The sequence below is a fragment of the Camellia sinensis genome, chromosome 5 (genome assembly GCF_055761805.1).
Source record: "Camellia sinensis isolate YWXY chromosome 5, ASM5576180v1, whole genome shotgun sequence".
NCBI classification, from domain to species: domain Eukaryota; kingdom Viridiplantae; phylum Streptophyta; class Magnoliopsida; order Ericales; family Theaceae; genus Camellia; species Camellia sinensis.
In genome coordinates, this window is record NC_138965.1 from 191,877,247 (window position 1) to 191,893,910 (window position 16,664).

Below are 16,664 nucleotides of genomic sequence, written 5' to 3' on the forward strand. Positions count from 1 at the left end.
AAAAAGTAAAGTACAAATAGGTGCTAATAGTTGGATTTAATTTATATCAAATTCTATTGAAAATAAATTATAGTAAAATCATTATTAAAAATAATTTTTTGTGACGATTTTTTTGCATATATCACTAAAAATTGATAATTAGCGATTTTTTTTCAAGATTTTTATAAATTGTTGTTAAAACTTACAATTGGTGACATTTTTATGTGACGGATTTTTTAAACTGTCGTTTAAAGTTAAAATTTAGTGACTTTTTTTGTGAAGATTTTTTTTAAAATTATCACTAAAACTTATAATTAGTGACTTTTTTATAACAAAATTTTCAAATTGTGGCTGAAAATTAACAATTAGTGACATTTTTTTAATAATATTTGATGAAAAATGATATTAATTATTACAGAGTCTATTGGATAATAAGTCCAGTTATTAAAACATAGACGTAAGTCATAAAAAAAAAAAAGAGAAAAAAAATTTAATAGCGCGTGTGCAACAACATCCTAACAGAGCGTGGCAGTAACCACTGGACTTAAGGGTTCTTTTTTAGCCCTTTTATGAAGGAAGCCTCGAGTACCGGCTGCGGTGATTCAGATTCTTACTTGTGCCTTGGGCTTTCTCAACTCATATCTCTCTCTCTCTTTCTCTCTCTCTCTATAGGGGTTTCCGCAGACGGATCGGAGCAGAGAAGTCGAGACCTTACGGCCGAAGATCGAGCACAATCGCTACAATGAAGATTTTCGTCAAAACCTTGAAAGGCAGTCACTTTGAAATTGAAGTGAAACCTCAAGATACGGTTCGACTTCTCTCTTCTCCTCCCCATCCTCCTCCTGTCTTTATATTCATAATCGCGTGTACTAGGGTTTTTCTCTTGTCGTTGTTGATTGAGAATTAGGGTTTTCACTGACTTTTTGATATGCTATGTACTCGAATTGGTTATGAGACTATCACTATTTGCTTTTGTTTGCTGTTTATGTATCGTTTTTTGCGTGTGAATATGTGTTGCTGTTTTGAATTTTGGGTTTTGTTTTGCTTTGAATTAGTTGGGATTTTTCAATTTAGGAACTTGTATTGTTTTGCTTATCCGGGCTCAGTAGAAATTGGGGTTTTCAAATTGTTAGCAAGCGAAGCTTTCGTATTTGAATTCGCAAGCCTCATTGCTTAAAAATGTAGGTTTTGCTGATGTGTAGATACTTCTTAATTAAGAGAAATCTATTTTACTTCGTATTTTTAGTTCATTAGTTGACGCGTCTTACTTCTGATGAATTAGTTGGGACTTATCAATTTAGGCACTTGAATTGGGTTGCTATATGGATTGATACAAAACTGGGGTTTTGAAGCTGTTAGTGAAGCCTTTTGTATTTGAATTCACTATCCTCATTGCTTAAAATGTAGGTTTTGCTGATGTGTAGATACTTCTTAGTTAAGAGAAATCTGTTTTACTCCGTATTCTTGGTTCATTATTGACACGCCTAACTTCTGATGGATTAGTTGGGATTGGGAGTTATCAATTTAGGAACTTGAATTGGGCTGCTATATGGATTGATATGAAATTGGGATTTTGAAGCTGTTAGTGAAGCCTTTTGTAGTTGTACATAGTAGCCTCATTTCTTAAAAATGTAGGTTTTACTGATATGACGATACTTCTTGACTAAGGGAATTCTTTTTTACTCTGTATTCTTAGTCCATTAGTTGACACATCTTGCTTCTGCTTTTGTATTTGCTTACTTCTGATGATACATGGATTGATCGGAGAAACAATTGTCTTAAATAAGATTGTAGTTATTAATTTTGTGTAGAGGATATTAATTTACATCTCAGTGGTGCGCTGGTATTCTTAGTTCATTACTCGACATGTCTTACTTCTGTTTTAGTATTTGTTTGCTACATATGATACTTTAAAGGATGGATTCATTGGAAAAATAAATGTCTAAAACAACATTGTAGTTATTAATTCTGTTCTGTGTAGAGTATATTAATTTTCATCTCTGTCGTAGAGCGGGCTGCACTTATGTCTGGAATTTGGGTTATGGTGGTACCTAATAATGCTAGATGTCCAAACCTGTCTTTGTTGCTATCTTGTTGTAGAACTCGTTGCGTTTTGTGCTGAGATTGTACTCAATGGAATAGTTAAGGCTTCTGATTGGATCTTTTCATATTTCAAGCAACACATGGTTTAATTACTAGTGTTTTCAGACTTTCCCTTTGCAGACGTCCCCTTTGTGATAATCTCTGTGGCAGTCTCTATTGTCTGTGTGCATACCTATGTAAATATAGTTTTGTTGGTGTTGGTTGACTCGGTTCTTAGTTCCATCCTTACATGTGTTCTCTTGTGGTCAGTAGAACATAACTACATGGCTACCACGGTGTAGGACACATCCAATCTCAGCCATGGCTACCACGATGTAGGACACATCCAATTGTCTTGTTCTTCAGATTTTGGTGTTTGATTTGAGTTGTCAGTTTCTCCAATTTGTAGCCAACGCTTTCAATTGACCATCAGAGTGTGAGGGGTATGTAGAAAGGACTTAAATTTGTTTTGAGAAAGAAAAAGAGAGTCCACCCTTCGCTCGATTTTGTTTGCAACGAGGTATATTCTTTGGATTACTGGTGATTTGTGAATAGTCATGGTTTGCATTGAGGGTAATTCATGGGGTAGGAAAAAGCTAAATTATAGATGTGGTACTCACAAATTTATTTCAATTGTGACCCCAGATAGAGTTGAATGGTGAAATACGATTCATGTAGCCAATCTAAGTGCACAAGGTTTTGTAGGAGTTTTTGTTGCAAGCTTGCCCTTTTCCTTTTAATTCACTTGTGAAATTTACTTGAGTTGAAACTGATCAATATATTGTTCTTCAGGTTGTTGATGTCAAGAAAAACATTGAATCTGTTCAAGGGGCAGATGTGTATCCTGCTCCACAACTGATGCTTATTCATCAAGGGAAGGTTCTGAAAGATGGCACAACATTGGAAGAAAACAACGTTGCTGAAAATAGTTTTGTTGTCATCATGTTAACGAAGGTAATGTTTTGATTTGAAGTTTTTAAAAACTATATTCATATATCTACATATATGCATGTATATCATCAATGAAATGACTTTAGCTAGTTTTGATTTTATGTGCACTTAAATGTTTCTCTTGTTCTTAGAAAGTTATCTTCTTATAGTTGTTCCAAGAGAAAAATGTAATTCTTATCCTGTGTAACGAAATTGGTACAAAGCAAAATGGTAGTCTACTACATGACATGTCAAGGGCTCTACGGCCTAGTTGATTCCCTGGAAGGACTATAATTTTCCCTTGGTAGTTCATGAACTTGGTGGATTGAGCAACTAAAACTTGTAGTGGTGTAACAGATGAATTACAACTCACACTGTAGTGTCTATTGGGAGGCTTTGAAGGGAAGACGTGCATTTCCTGGTATTATCAAAGTGATAAGGAAATGATTGCTTCCTCTTGGAATTGGACAATCTCAATTGGGTCTGGTATTATTTGATAAAGGTTTATATTAATCATCAATCACAACTTCTTGCGTAAATATGGGACCATTGGGTTGTGCACTGGAGGCTATGAATTGATTGGACCTGCCAATGCAATAACTCACAATTATGTATAAATCTGTTGTTATACATGATATTAAAAGTACAACAATGAACGGATGGACATCAAAAAGTGAAAAACACATTAAAACAACAACAACAAAGTAAAAAAACGCATTAAAACAACACTAGCAAAGTGGTAAAAATCAGAAAGTGAAAAACACATCAGAAATTTTGTTTATTTATTTGTTGGGCAAAGAAAACAAATGGCATAACCTTCTAATGAAAGCTGTAAACTGTTAGTGCTTGTTATACAATCCTCAGGAGCAGTCTATGTTGTAATTATACTCTGGTCATATTTCCTTAGGTTTCTTCCAAATATTTGAGACACATATGAACATGCTCCCTTAACCCTTTTTTTTTTTTTTTTTTTGTGTTTCTGTTCATTGATGTTGTTTTATGAATCTCTTTGTTGTATCTCAACCAGACGTTATTTGTTTTTTTTTACTGATTTCTCACTTTGCGTGCTTGAACATCGCTAGAATAAGAGCTCATCTGGTGAAGGTTCAACCACATCGACTGCACCTACAACTAAGGTAATTACAACTTATTTTAGTGATGTTTCCAGTGTGGTGATTTTTGTGGCGTTGTTGTAATGTTTCTGCCATTGTTGCTTAGACAAGTGAAACCTCCCATCAATCTTATTATTTCTGCCAAGCCCTTACATTCGGGATTTAATTTACTGACAACAAAACAGAAGGTGGTCAGCATTATCGTCACAGACACCTTTTCAGAGATTTCTCAAGTATGAAGTTCTTTAGAAGAGTTCGATATCATTGAAATTCCATAAATGCATTTTTATTGTTAATGGGAAAGTAGGGGCCCGAGTTATTTTGAGACCTCAAACTAAACATTTAAAGAGGACTTATCTTATTGGACCTTCAAAAAATTGAGGCCATTGACAATAATTTTTTTTTGATATCTTATAAGTAGGCCTTGGGCAACACACTAGTAGCCTAATGGTTGAGCCACATTTGTTAATGGGCATATTGATTCACCAATATGCTATTGAGTACCTTTTCCTCAATAATGGAAACCATAGGACAGTGGATCACTCAACTTAATTACTGGAGAGCAGCTATAAAGAATTCCCATTAAACCTGTGAGCAAGGATGGGGCATAGTGGATCCCTTAGTCTAGTTTCTTGAGAGCTATGGAAGAAGTTTCATGGCACCTTATGAACTAGGACTGAGAAAGGTCAAGGAGATTTAACCTTGTACTAACTTCAATGTCCATACTCTATTGAAGAGTTTTAAATGTTTTTTTCTTTTCAAACATACCCGTGAATGCAATTTGAAAGTGTTACATAAGCTCCTGTCAAAATGGAGAACTTCTAATTTGATTATAAAAATGTGTACAGTGACTCCCTAAGAAGCATGAACGCTTCTGCTGAGGAAGCTTGTCGTGTCCAACACTTGTGTCCCAACTGTGACGTGCCCAATGTTTTTTAAAATCGGCATGTCTGTATTGTGACCGTGTCTGTGCTATTTAGATGACACCTTAATGCCTTTCAAACTAAATTTGTGCATGCAGATTAGAACTTATGCAGAAACTATTTCCATAATGGAAACCTTTTAGTTTGACAATGAAACATGAAAGATCATTATCTGAAGCTAATATATTGCTAGGTTCTCGTTCCATGCTTAAATTGGTAGGATTTAATATACGTAGGAGAAGAATAGTGAGGGATAGAGCATTTGGTGTTGCTCTTCCTCCCAAACACACTCACATACACACACTTTTGTATGTTAATTTTTCTTCCTCAGTTAATTTGATCCTTGGAAAATGAGGGAGAATTTTTTTTCCTCATAAGTAATATATATATATATATATATATTCAACTTATCAATTTATAACTACAATTAAATCACCTACAGAAGAAACTTATGATTTCCAATCACTATAGGATTGCATCAAGGGTTAACTTTGAATCTTTACCTATTTGTCTTAGTCATGGATAAATTAACAAAACACATTAAGGATAATATCCTGTAGTGTATATTGCTAGTAGATGATATTGTTTTAGTAGAAGAAGTTTAGGGAGCAATTAAATTAGAAATTTTGAGAGAAGCATTCGAGTCCAAAAGATTTAAAATTGGTAGAACTGCAACTGATTATATGGAATGTAACTTTAATAGCAATAGAAGTAGAAATAATGGAGAAATAAAGATTGAAAATCAGGAGATAACGAGGAGTGAACAATTTTTTTTACTAAGGATGGCCAGGTTGGAGATCATATGATCCATAGAATCAAAATAGGTCAGCTGTGCACATAGGCCAAACCAGGGGGGTAAAGTGTAATTTGTCCTATAATTATGGCAAGTAAGGTTGATTTGCAAGCCAACTATGCTTTTTTGAATTTTTTCCTGTGTTTTGGTGTTCTATACCCCTTTTTTCTTTTTTAGTTAATGTATTTCAGATTAATGTGTGAGATGCATCTAATTTTTCTCTCGACATTTAGGCACCACAGACAAGTGCCCCACCTCCTACTACAGCCATTCAAGCTCCTGCAGTGACCTCAGCAGCGTGAGTCTTAAATTTTTCCATGGAATAATATGAAAAATATTTCTTTAACAGTTATTTATTTATTCATTTATTTTTCATTTGTTGGAATATATTTCTCATTATGATTATCTCCACTCCACAGCCCTGCGTCTGTCCCCTCACCTGCACCAGCTCCAGTTCCAGCTTCTGACTCTTCAGTTATTGCTGCGTGAGTTTTTTTTTTTTCCCTTTTTTCTTACTTAACTTGTGAAGTGTGCATTTCCATCTCATATTGTCAATTTGTTTTATTTGGAGAATTCCTGCACATGCTTCACCTCTTTCACTGATAGTCAATAATGGATGTTCAACCAGGTCAGAGTCTGGTGTTTATGATCAAGCAGCATCTAACCTGGTTGCTGGTAGTAATCTTGAGGGAACAATTCAGCAAATTCTTGATATGGGTGGAGGGATTTGGGATAGGGATACTGTTGTTCGTGCTCTTCGAGCTGCTTTCAACAACCCAGAGAGAGCTGTTGAATATTTATATTCTGTAAGTGTCTTCGCATCTGCTTGATCCTTTGGTATGTCCATTGCAGTTGGAAGTAATGTTTAAAGAGACATTGTTTGGAGAGTTTATTCTGTCATTAACATTCAAATACAGTATAATTAGTTGGAAAATATCAGCGGAGGCTGTGAATTATTTGCCTCAGGGAAATTATTGCAAATGGGAATCCACTTAATTTTGTTTTGTTAGACAAGGCATGAGTCTGGCATAATGTTCTGTCTTTTGTTAAAATAACTAGTAGTCTCATGACTCTCAGCGTGTATAATGCATGGGAATAATATGGAGGGAAAAGAAAACAAAAATGAAATTGTGGGGCACACGACTATTTCTCATGACTCTCTTCCTTAAATAAATAAATAAATAGGAAAAGACCTAATGATTCTGTCTTTTCACGTCTCTCTCTCTCTCTCTCAGCTATATTTCACATTTACAAGGGGAGAAAAGGGAGGGTAAGGTTAGGCCATACACTCTCCGTCTTAATATGGAGAAGCTGGATATGTATGGAGTTATGAGTTTAAAAGCATATTAGGGAAAAATAAAATATAAAAAGACAATAGGCATTGGCGATGAGCCTGTAAAAGTTGATCAGGTGGTCAGAGGTTCATCAAAACACGTCAGAGGCACCATAGATCCAATGATTAGGAAAGAGATAGTGCAGTCCAATCCAGAAGAGAGGGAGCTAGTGGTGAACCATAACTCAAAAAGTACAATGCTCAAGTGAAAACATCAATGTTAGGTGAAATCTTTAATTAAATGTAATGGCAATTCCATATCTATAGGGAAGTCATTAGGCTGTCTTAGGATTTAGATAGACCATTAGGATTGTCTCTTGATGAGGCGCCTTAGGCAGCTTGACCCATGCGAGTTGTGGTGCCTTGGAGAAACCTCCTTCTCTAGGTTTGAGTCACAAATCCCAAAGAATACCACGGTGGGTACCAAAGGCTTCAACATGCCTAGGCTTTGCCTCTTGGCTATGTTTATGAGCTTGCGGGGCAACTTCCACGATGATGAAGGATTAGCTGTATAATCACTGCAGTCAAGTAATGTGGTGCCTGGTATGAACACTGCAACAATGAAGTCCATAAGACAGCCTATATATACTCCTAACTCCCACAGGGGGTTAGATTAGTGAGCTTCATAATAATGAGGTGTAGGATCTAAGCAGACGAAGTCCTGTTGTCTTTTTAAACCTGTTCATCATGACCGAACTTGTGGACCATACACGTGGACTTAGGCACCTGCTGACATGTATAGGTCTACATGCCAACATGTAAGGCACAACTCATTGCTTACATGTTTATAACACATTGCATGTTGGGAAGTATCTACAGAGAAGAATTGGGAGGAGATCACATTTGTTATCCTGCAGATATGTATTTTTAATTCGTATGCTTTATTTACATTTAACTGTGAAGAGTGAGAGACATTTTGGAACATAAATGGGGGTGGGGAGATTATTGCCTGTGCTGTCATATTCTGCTAGTTAATAATTTTCATTTAGGAATCACTCATTTTGAAAGATGTACTCATATTTCCAGACTGGTGGCTGGTGAACTTAAAGATGGTGTGATGACATAACAACCTACTATTTGGGTTGTATTTGGGTGGGAGGTGGACTGATTTGGTGCCAGTTTGTATGATGTGATTCACAATGACTGAGTTTGATTCAGCATGTCTCAGTTTAGCTATTTCGTATTATTAACTAAAATATTTTATTTCCCTGGCTTTTTTAAGTTTTGATTTTGAAGATTGCACTAAGCATTGCAAATGAGCATTTGGCATATTAGGACTAATATGCCTAAAATGAATAATCTATAATATCACACAAAGCTAAGTTCCTTCGATCTTCCATTCCATCTTTGATATTGGAGTTCATGGATACTTTTGATTTTAATTTCGAGAACTAAAGCAGTCTCTTATCACTTGAATTACCACCCCAAGATCTTTTAACAAAAAATTTAGAGGTTGTACTATTCTAGATATTGGTGTCTTTATGTTGTAATTTATTATTTTTTTATACTAGGGTATACCCGAGCAAGCTGAAGTTCCACCTGTGGCCCGAGCCCCAGCAACTGGACTCGCTGCAAATCCTGCAGCTCAGCCTCCACAACCAGCACAACCAGCACCAGTTCCTGCAAGTGGACCCAACGCTAATCCGTTGGATCTCTTTCCCCAGGTATGTATAGTCATTATTAACTGAATTTGTTGGAAATTATATGGGTGATGACTAGATATTTTCTGGCAATAGGGTCTACCAAACATGGGTTCAAATGCTGCTGGCGCAGGCACACTCGATTTTCTACGCAACAGTCAACAGGTAGGTACTCCTCCCTGTGTGCGTCTGTGCTCGCACACACATGCATATGTTGTGTGTCACATTATAAACTTTTTGCTTTCCTGTTTCAGTTCCAAGCCCTGCGAGCTATGGTCCAGGCTAATCCACAAATCTTGCAGGTTCTTAACAACTGCTCTGCAGCTGCTCTCTTCGTAGTTTGTTAACAAAATTTTATGAATGCTATGGTCTCTTTTTCTCTTTTAATTAACGGGCTTTTTATTGTTCTCTTCTTGTTGACAGCCCATGCTTCAGGAGCTGGGGAAGCAAAACCCTCACCTGATGAGGCTTATTCAGGAGCACCAGGCTGATTTCCTTCGTCTGATCAATGAACCTGTTGAAGGTGGAGAAGGGTAGGTTCTCAAGTTGGTTTCATACTCTTTTTTTTTGGTAGTTATAAAGGTTTACATTGCTAATTTAAGTTGTTATGTGTTATTAGGAACATACTGGGGCAGCTTTCTGCAGCAATGCCACAGGCTGTAACAGTTACTCCCGAGGAGCGAGAAGCCATAGAACGGGTATTTGCACTTCCTAAACTTTATTCAGATTGGATGTGCCTGCTGTGATCCTTTTGTAGAGGGTTTTTGGCATAGTTACTAAATTCTCTCACTTCTTGAAAATTTCTTGAATTTATCCCTAAACTTTCGTTTCATTATATGAACAAATCCCAAATTTATCTTGTATATTTTAATAATTCTTGAAATTTATATATCTCTCAAATATTATAAATAATATTCGTACTAGTTATCAAAGTTTTTAAAGGCAAATGCATTACGTAAGACGTTTAACCCGTCATGAGGCGAGGCATAAGCCTTCAGGCGTTGAGGGTTAAGCATTTCAAATTTCAAATTTTTATATTTAGTAAATAATTTAAATATTTTAAAACAATAAATAAATACATCAAAATCAAATATAAAGGTGTAATTACTTTTTTTCACTGCAAAGAAGGAAGCTTTGCTTTATTGAAATTTGAAAGTGAAATTGGTGTTTTCAGCTTTAGTGATTAAGCTTCTCACTAAGCATTAACTTTGTGTTTTTTTCTTGATTGGTCATTTACTTAAGCCAAGTTTGGCATAACCTAAATAATACAAAAAGTCAAAAAGTCACTATCCTATTTAAGTCACATCATCTTATTTAAATCACATCACCTCTCTAACACATCACATCAAACCCAACCCATGTAAGCCAATAAGTCAAAAAGTGCACTTTTTTAGAACATCCCAAACCAACCCTAAGATGAGGTTTATTTATTTATTTATTTTTTATTTTTTACTTTTTATATTTAAACCATCTACTATGTACGCAAGTCTTTGGAGAGTATAGCCTTAAAATCAAAGCCTTGAGGCATTTTGCCTTAACCTCGCCTCAAGGCGAGCCTTAATAAAGCCTTTTAAAACTTTGCTAGTTATGAAGAAATTATTCAAGATAACTATAGATTGAGGGCTCATCTTTTTAGGGTTTTCATTCACAATTTTTTGTAATAAAAGTTTTTAGAAAATTTTCCCAAACAATTGCCAATATTTTCTCGAGTAACTCTCGAATCACGAATGATTTCAACCGAATAATTCTTGAATTCTTAAATTGTTACCATGGTTTTGAGTTTTTTTTTAATGATTTCTGTTGATTACAATCATTTACATTTTCTTAATTAGTTTGTTTTCATATGGGGGGATGGCAATCACTGGAAGTATTTCAATCCTGAATAGTAATACTAGAGAAAATTAAGCAGGTGGGATGATGGCAGTCACTGCCTTCGGTGATTTCAAGTGTATGGATTTTGGATTAGATGCTAGATTGGCTAAAAGCCTAAAACTTCAACCTTATGTGCTGGTTAGTAAAACTGTGATTTTAGCACTAACAAGTTTCAGTCCTGAATTACTACTTAAAAATTAAGCACCTGAAATTTTAGAAGTTGAAAACTTGGTAAAATTTTTAAGTTCAGATCAAACTTTTGGAACCACAATACATTGCACTTGGCATATTCAGCCGTTAGCGAAACCACAGTTGAGGGAGCTCTGAAATTTTCAGTTTTCAGCTAATAGGATATTATCAAACGGTTCAGAAATAGTTTTCAATCCAGTTGAGCATCTTTAGGACTCTTTCATGGGAAGTCACTTAAGTTACTAATCTTGATGCAAAGCTCAGCTCAATATTAATTATAATTTCTGATTTTTTTTGTGACTTGCATTGAATTATTGTTTTTTGGATTCATTTATGGAGGTGAACTCAGATGATGGCTTGTGGCCTTTACTTGAAGATTGCTGATACTTCCTCTTGACTTAATTTAATTTTTTTGACATTTAGTTTATAATGGTAATTCTTTCCTCCCCTTGTTTCAGCTCGAAGCAATGGGTTTTGATCGGGCAATTGTACTGGAGGTGTTCTTTGCCTGCAACAAGAATGAGGAGCTGGCTGCCAATTACCTTTTGGATCACATGCATGAATTTGAAGACTGATCGGGCAATTATCTTTCTTCTCCATAGTTCTTCTCACTTGTTATCTATTTTCTTTTTTCTTTTTTCTTTTTCTTTTGTTGGCTTACTCTTTTCTGAATTCATATACTTCATCCCCAACCCTAGATTTGAGTTTTATAATGTTAGTACTGGAGAGGACTTGATTGTCAATATGTGTAACTACTGTCATGCTTCCCTACTTGTCTTCCTCAGTACCTACCCTCCCTTGTCAGGATCTATTACAGTTTCTATACATAGTAGGCTTGTTGGCCTGTTTAATTGTGCAATATCCTCTGCTTTTTTTGGGCATATTAGCCATATATGGCTTCAATGATGGTTGTGGAGTTGTTTTATACTAGTCATTATGTTGGATCTTGGTGATGGTGGTGGTGGTTCTGTCATCGGAAGATAAATCCTTAGATAAGGAAAATTTGAGATAGGAATTGCAATTTGTCTTGTGTGGAGTCAAAAGGGTTAGAGACTGGTGGCCTAATTCCTTCTTGAAAGAGGACGTTGGGACTCCACATGAATGAAGTTACGAATGTGAGTTAGGTTAATTTATGTCTGAATTTTGAAGTTTGGTCTGATTTTCCAGAGTCAAACCATGCACAGCCCTTTCAAGTTACATGTAGTTGAACATGAACAAAGCATGTGAATGTACTGGCCTATGAAGGCGATTTATAAATCTATGAACAGAATGAGGAATGATCAGATAGCTAATTGAGTAGAGGTCTACTACATACTTGATCCCTTTCTTTTATAGGAAGCAATGATTTTAGGGAGGGCTTTAGGGCTAGTATAGTACTTACCTCTAATGCTTTTCCTATTTAGTATTTCTTTTCATCTCAGTTGATATGATCCTACAGTCGACAGGAGAAAGTAAATGAGAATAGTTAGACCACCTTAGAGTACTTAAAGATTTGTGTTTATTCTTGTCTGTTGTGTTAATTTAGTCGTTGTAGTTCTAATTGTATTAATTTTATCTTTTAATTTTTCACTCTATGTCAATATATTTCAATTGATAATACCAGGCAAGATATTGGACACAAATCAAGAGAAAATTTTGAAATTAGGAACTTTTAATTGCACCCCATAAAAATTATTGGACATCGTATCCCCAAATTTAAATTTTGTTGATTTTTATTAAAGACTAATTAATCCCAACCTTGCCCTTAGTCAGCGATGTCACTCCACTTCCACCATTGCTTGGTACCCCTTCCTCTCATCTCTGTTGTCGATGCTACCTTTGCTATTGCTTGTTGCCCCTTCCCTTTCCCTTTCCAAGCCCTCGCATTCTCTCTTATTGCCCCTTACCATTCCCTCTTCAAACCCTAACCCTTTTCCCTCCTCAGAACCACCTTAGCTCCTTTCATCATCCCTTGTGAACCATCTCACTGTGACTTATTTTTCTTCTTTAAAACCTTAGAGGTCTCTCGTCATTCTTCTTCTTCTTCTTCTTAACCTCTCTCTCTTGTAGTGAAGGACTACAGGAGTAGTGAGGGTGGAGATTGTAGAAAGAGCTGGGGATAGCAATTGGAGGTGAAAAGAGGCTGAAAGGTGGCAATGAAAGCTGGGGTGCGTGAGGAGGTGGTTGGGTGGCTACTTGAGGTGGTGGCTGAGGCGACTGAAAGGTGAAGATGGTGAAATGGATTTTGGATCTCTGTCCCTTTAGGTAATTTGACTTGGGGGTATAGTGGGCATTAAAAAAATATGGAAAGGGGGTGGTTCAATAATTTTTATGGGCTGCATTTAGGGGTTCTTTTTCCAAAATAGATATCAACACTTCAATCATTTTAAAGAGAGTGAACAAATTATTTTGACTTTTGATTTCAATCTAATTTTTAAATGAGCATTATTAATAGGACTAAATTGACCCAATATCAAAAATTTAAGTGTAAAGTTGATATAATTAGAATTGTTATGATCAAATTGACGCTATATATATATATATATATATAAGAATATATATCTAAACAATAACAAATTACAATAAAATACTTGTGTATATATCTAAAAGAATAATAATAAATACTCAATTATCTACGAATAAATATTAGATATATATATATATCTAAATAATTTAATTTGATTTTAAACTCAAATTATAATTATAAAATTACAAGTCAAATTGTGAAGTAAAATTTGTCTATTTAAAAAAAAAAAATATCGAAACCAGACATTGAAAAAATAAATCAAATCGTGCAATTTGATCTACACCATACCAATTTATGATTTGTTTGATTTTTTTTTTTTTTTCACATAAACCCCACTCATGAATGATTATTTTGAAGAGAGTGACTAGCAATAATCTAATTTTTTATGCGACTTCACTTTTCCACGTCGCATCTTATCTCGTCTCATGTGCCTTCTGCACGAAATCCTACCTAAGAAACACATCATCAAAATCCATTATGGGGCTCTCTTTCCACTAAATATTTTTTTGGCAAATCTATTTTATTTTTAGGAAGAAGTTAGGTGTGAGTCTCCTATCACAAATAGTTGGGTCCGAAATATTATGTCTTCAACTTAGCTTGTAACGAAATAAAAATTCTTTGTACCAAAAGAACAAGATGGTTTCGTGCTGAGTTTTGCAATTCCTTAGAAAAAGAAAAACATCACAAAAAAGAATTGTTGACCCAAAAAAAAGAACTCTTTGTGTGTGAAGAATGCTTTTTGATCACTCACTACGGCTGTGCCTTGTTAATTTTGTAAAGATATTGACATTAATGCTTGCAATACTTATTTGAAATTTTTTCAATATTTACATTAGTGCCTTGTTTTTTTTTTTTTTTTTTTTTTTTTTTTTTTTCACACAATTTTAATATATATATATAATGATAAATTTAAAATTCAAAAGGAAAATGTTTTTCCCCTTAATTTCAGCTGCCCGAATCCCCCGAATGAGCTAGGAGAGAAAGAGAAGAGAGAAAGTATTGGAAATCAAGCAAGCTATTTGTTAATATAATAATACCAAGCATGCTTATATCATTAATATATATTTAATAGTTAGTGCTTCTCCATCAGATGATTTATTGTAGTGCTTTAGGTAGTGCCTTCAACTTTCGGCTACTTTTATTTTTATATGTTTTCTTTCATAATGTTGTATCATAATGATGTTGTATTAGCTCTCCTATATAATGGAGCCTTCTCTTCATGTTTAATACACAATTGAATCACAGAGTGTATTAGCTCTTTCAATCACTCTCTCAATATTTCTTTCATGGTATCAGAGCAGGTGTAATCCTGTCTCATCATCAATATTTTTGTTGTCTCTCTCTTCTACTCAAATCTATTCTTCTATTTCATGCCTAAATACGGTCCAGCTTTTGGAATGGCTATCGACTCATCCTCCTCTTCTTCTGATATTATCATCTCATCATCTTTATCCTCTCATCAAATGGAAACCTCTCATCTTCCGATCACCGCCCATAAATTGAATGGGCAAAATTATTTGCAATGGTCTTAATCCATATTAATGTTTATACGGGGAAAGGAGAAAGACGACTACATCACCAGAGCCTCAGCACTACCAGAAACCACAGCATCAACCTACAAAAGGTGGATAGCTGAAAATAACATGGTCATGTCGTGGCTCGTCAACTCTATGACCACTGACATTGGCGAAAATTTTCTGTCATTTGATACTGCCAAAGAGATCTGGGACATGGCAAAAGAAACGTTTTCAGACAAGGAAAACACATCTGAAATCATCCAGCTTGAAAGCTCCCTCCACGATTTACGTCAAGACAATCTTACGGTAACTGAATATTTCAATACCCTTACTCGTCTATGGCGTCAACTTGATACGTTTGAGGTTCATAACTGGCAGTGTGTTGCTGATGGTTTGTTGTATAAAAAGATTGTCGAAGGGAAGCGTGTGTTTACATTCTTGTTAGGATTAAACACAAATCTTGATGAAATCAGAGGAAGAATTATGGGAGTAAAACCGCTACCTAGCCTTAGAGAGGCATTCTCTGAAGTCCGTCGCGAAGAAAGCCGAAAAAAACTCATGATGGGATCCCATCAACAACTGAATATGGCAGAAAGCTCGGCTCTTAAGACTCAATTCGCTCCTATTGACAACCGTCAGAAAAATAAAGGAGGTAGGCCTTGGTGTGATCATTGTAGAAAGCCGGGTCACTCGAGAGAAACTTGCTGGAAGATTCATGGAAAGCCAGCAGATTGGAAGCCACGTCAGCCTCTTGAGAAAGAAGGACGAGGTAATCATGTAGGTACAAATGAACGATCACCACAACCTGAAGCAAGCCCTTTCACCAAGGAGCAAATGGAGATGCTCCAGAAACTACTACAGTCACAATCTGGTTCGTCTTCCAACCACATCATTGGATCCGGAACCTTGGCTCACAAAGGTAATTCTTTGAACGCCTTTACTATTGGTAAGAAACGTAAAAAATCTTGGATTGTGGACTCAGGAGCATCTGATCATATGACGGGAGATGCAACAATTTTTGATACATATAGCTCATGTCAAAATAATTTAACGGTCCGAATAGCAGATGGTTCACTATCAAAGGTTGCTGGTATAGGTTCAGTTGTGCTGTCTAGGAATCTTATTCTCAACTCTGTTCTCCTTGTTCCTGACTTGGACTGTAATTTATTGTCAATTAGTAAACTCACTAAGGAAAAGAGGTGTGTTACTAATTTTTTCTCCACTCATTGTGAATTTCAGGATTTGGATTCGGGGAAGACGATTGGCAATGCTGAGGAATGCTCTGGACTCTACATCCTTAAGGAATGCCACTATCCACAGGAACAACCTCAAACGACAATTCGTGGTAGTTCTTTTTCGGTTTCGTGTCAAAATAACGATAGAGCAATTATGTTGTGGCACTATCGCTTAGGTCATCCGAATGTTATGTATCTCAAGCATTTATTTCCTTCATTATTTAAAACTCCAAAACCTTTTGATTGTGAAATCTGTCAATTGTCTAAGCATGTACGGTCCCATTTTCCCATTCAATCCTATAAAGCGTCTCGTCCATTCTCACTAATTCATAGTGATATCTGGGGTCCATCAAGAATAAAAAATGTAACTGGTACTAGGTGGTTTGTCTCATTCATAGATGATCATACTAGATTAACCTGGGTCTTCCTCATGAAAGACAAATCTGAAACAAGCCAAATTTTCAAAAATTTTCAAATTATGATTCAGACACAATTCCAGTCAAAAATCCAAATTCTAAAATCTGATAATGCTCGGGACTATTTCAACTCCATT

The 16,664-nt window shown here is 35.6% G+C and overlaps 2 protein-coding genes across 2 annotated transcripts; both read left to right on the forward strand.

The window, feature by feature from the left end:
• Positions 1–462: 462 nt before the first annotated feature.
• On the forward strand, positions 463–11,712 carry LOC114298454 (ubiquitin receptor RAD23c). The gene is made up of 12 exons (XM_028243023.2): positions 463–787; positions 2,854–3,015; positions 4,074–4,127; positions 6,053–6,117; positions 6,239–6,304; positions 6,448–6,625; positions 8,664–8,816; positions 8,889–8,957; positions 9,047–9,094; positions 9,216–9,325; positions 9,412–9,490; positions 11,312–11,712. Exons 1-12 carry the CDS (start codon positions 722–724, stop codon positions 11,426–11,428), a joined length of 1,167 nt encoding a protein of 388 aa, XP_028098824.1. The 5' UTR covers positions 463–721; the 3' UTR covers positions 11,429–11,712.
• A 3,236-nt stretch (positions 11,713–14,948) lies between these two features.
• On the forward strand, positions 14,949–16,437 carry LOC145791092 (uncharacterized). Its single transcript, XM_082870931.1, has 2 exons — positions 14,949–15,795; positions 16,116–16,437. The coding sequence occupies exons 1-2, from the start codon at positions 15,003–15,005 to the stop codon at positions 16,148–16,150; spliced, it is 828 nt and encodes a 275-aa protein (XP_082727057.1). The 5' UTR covers positions 14,949–15,002; the 3' UTR covers positions 16,151–16,437.
• The last annotated feature ends 227 nt before the right edge of the window (positions 16,438–16,664 follow it).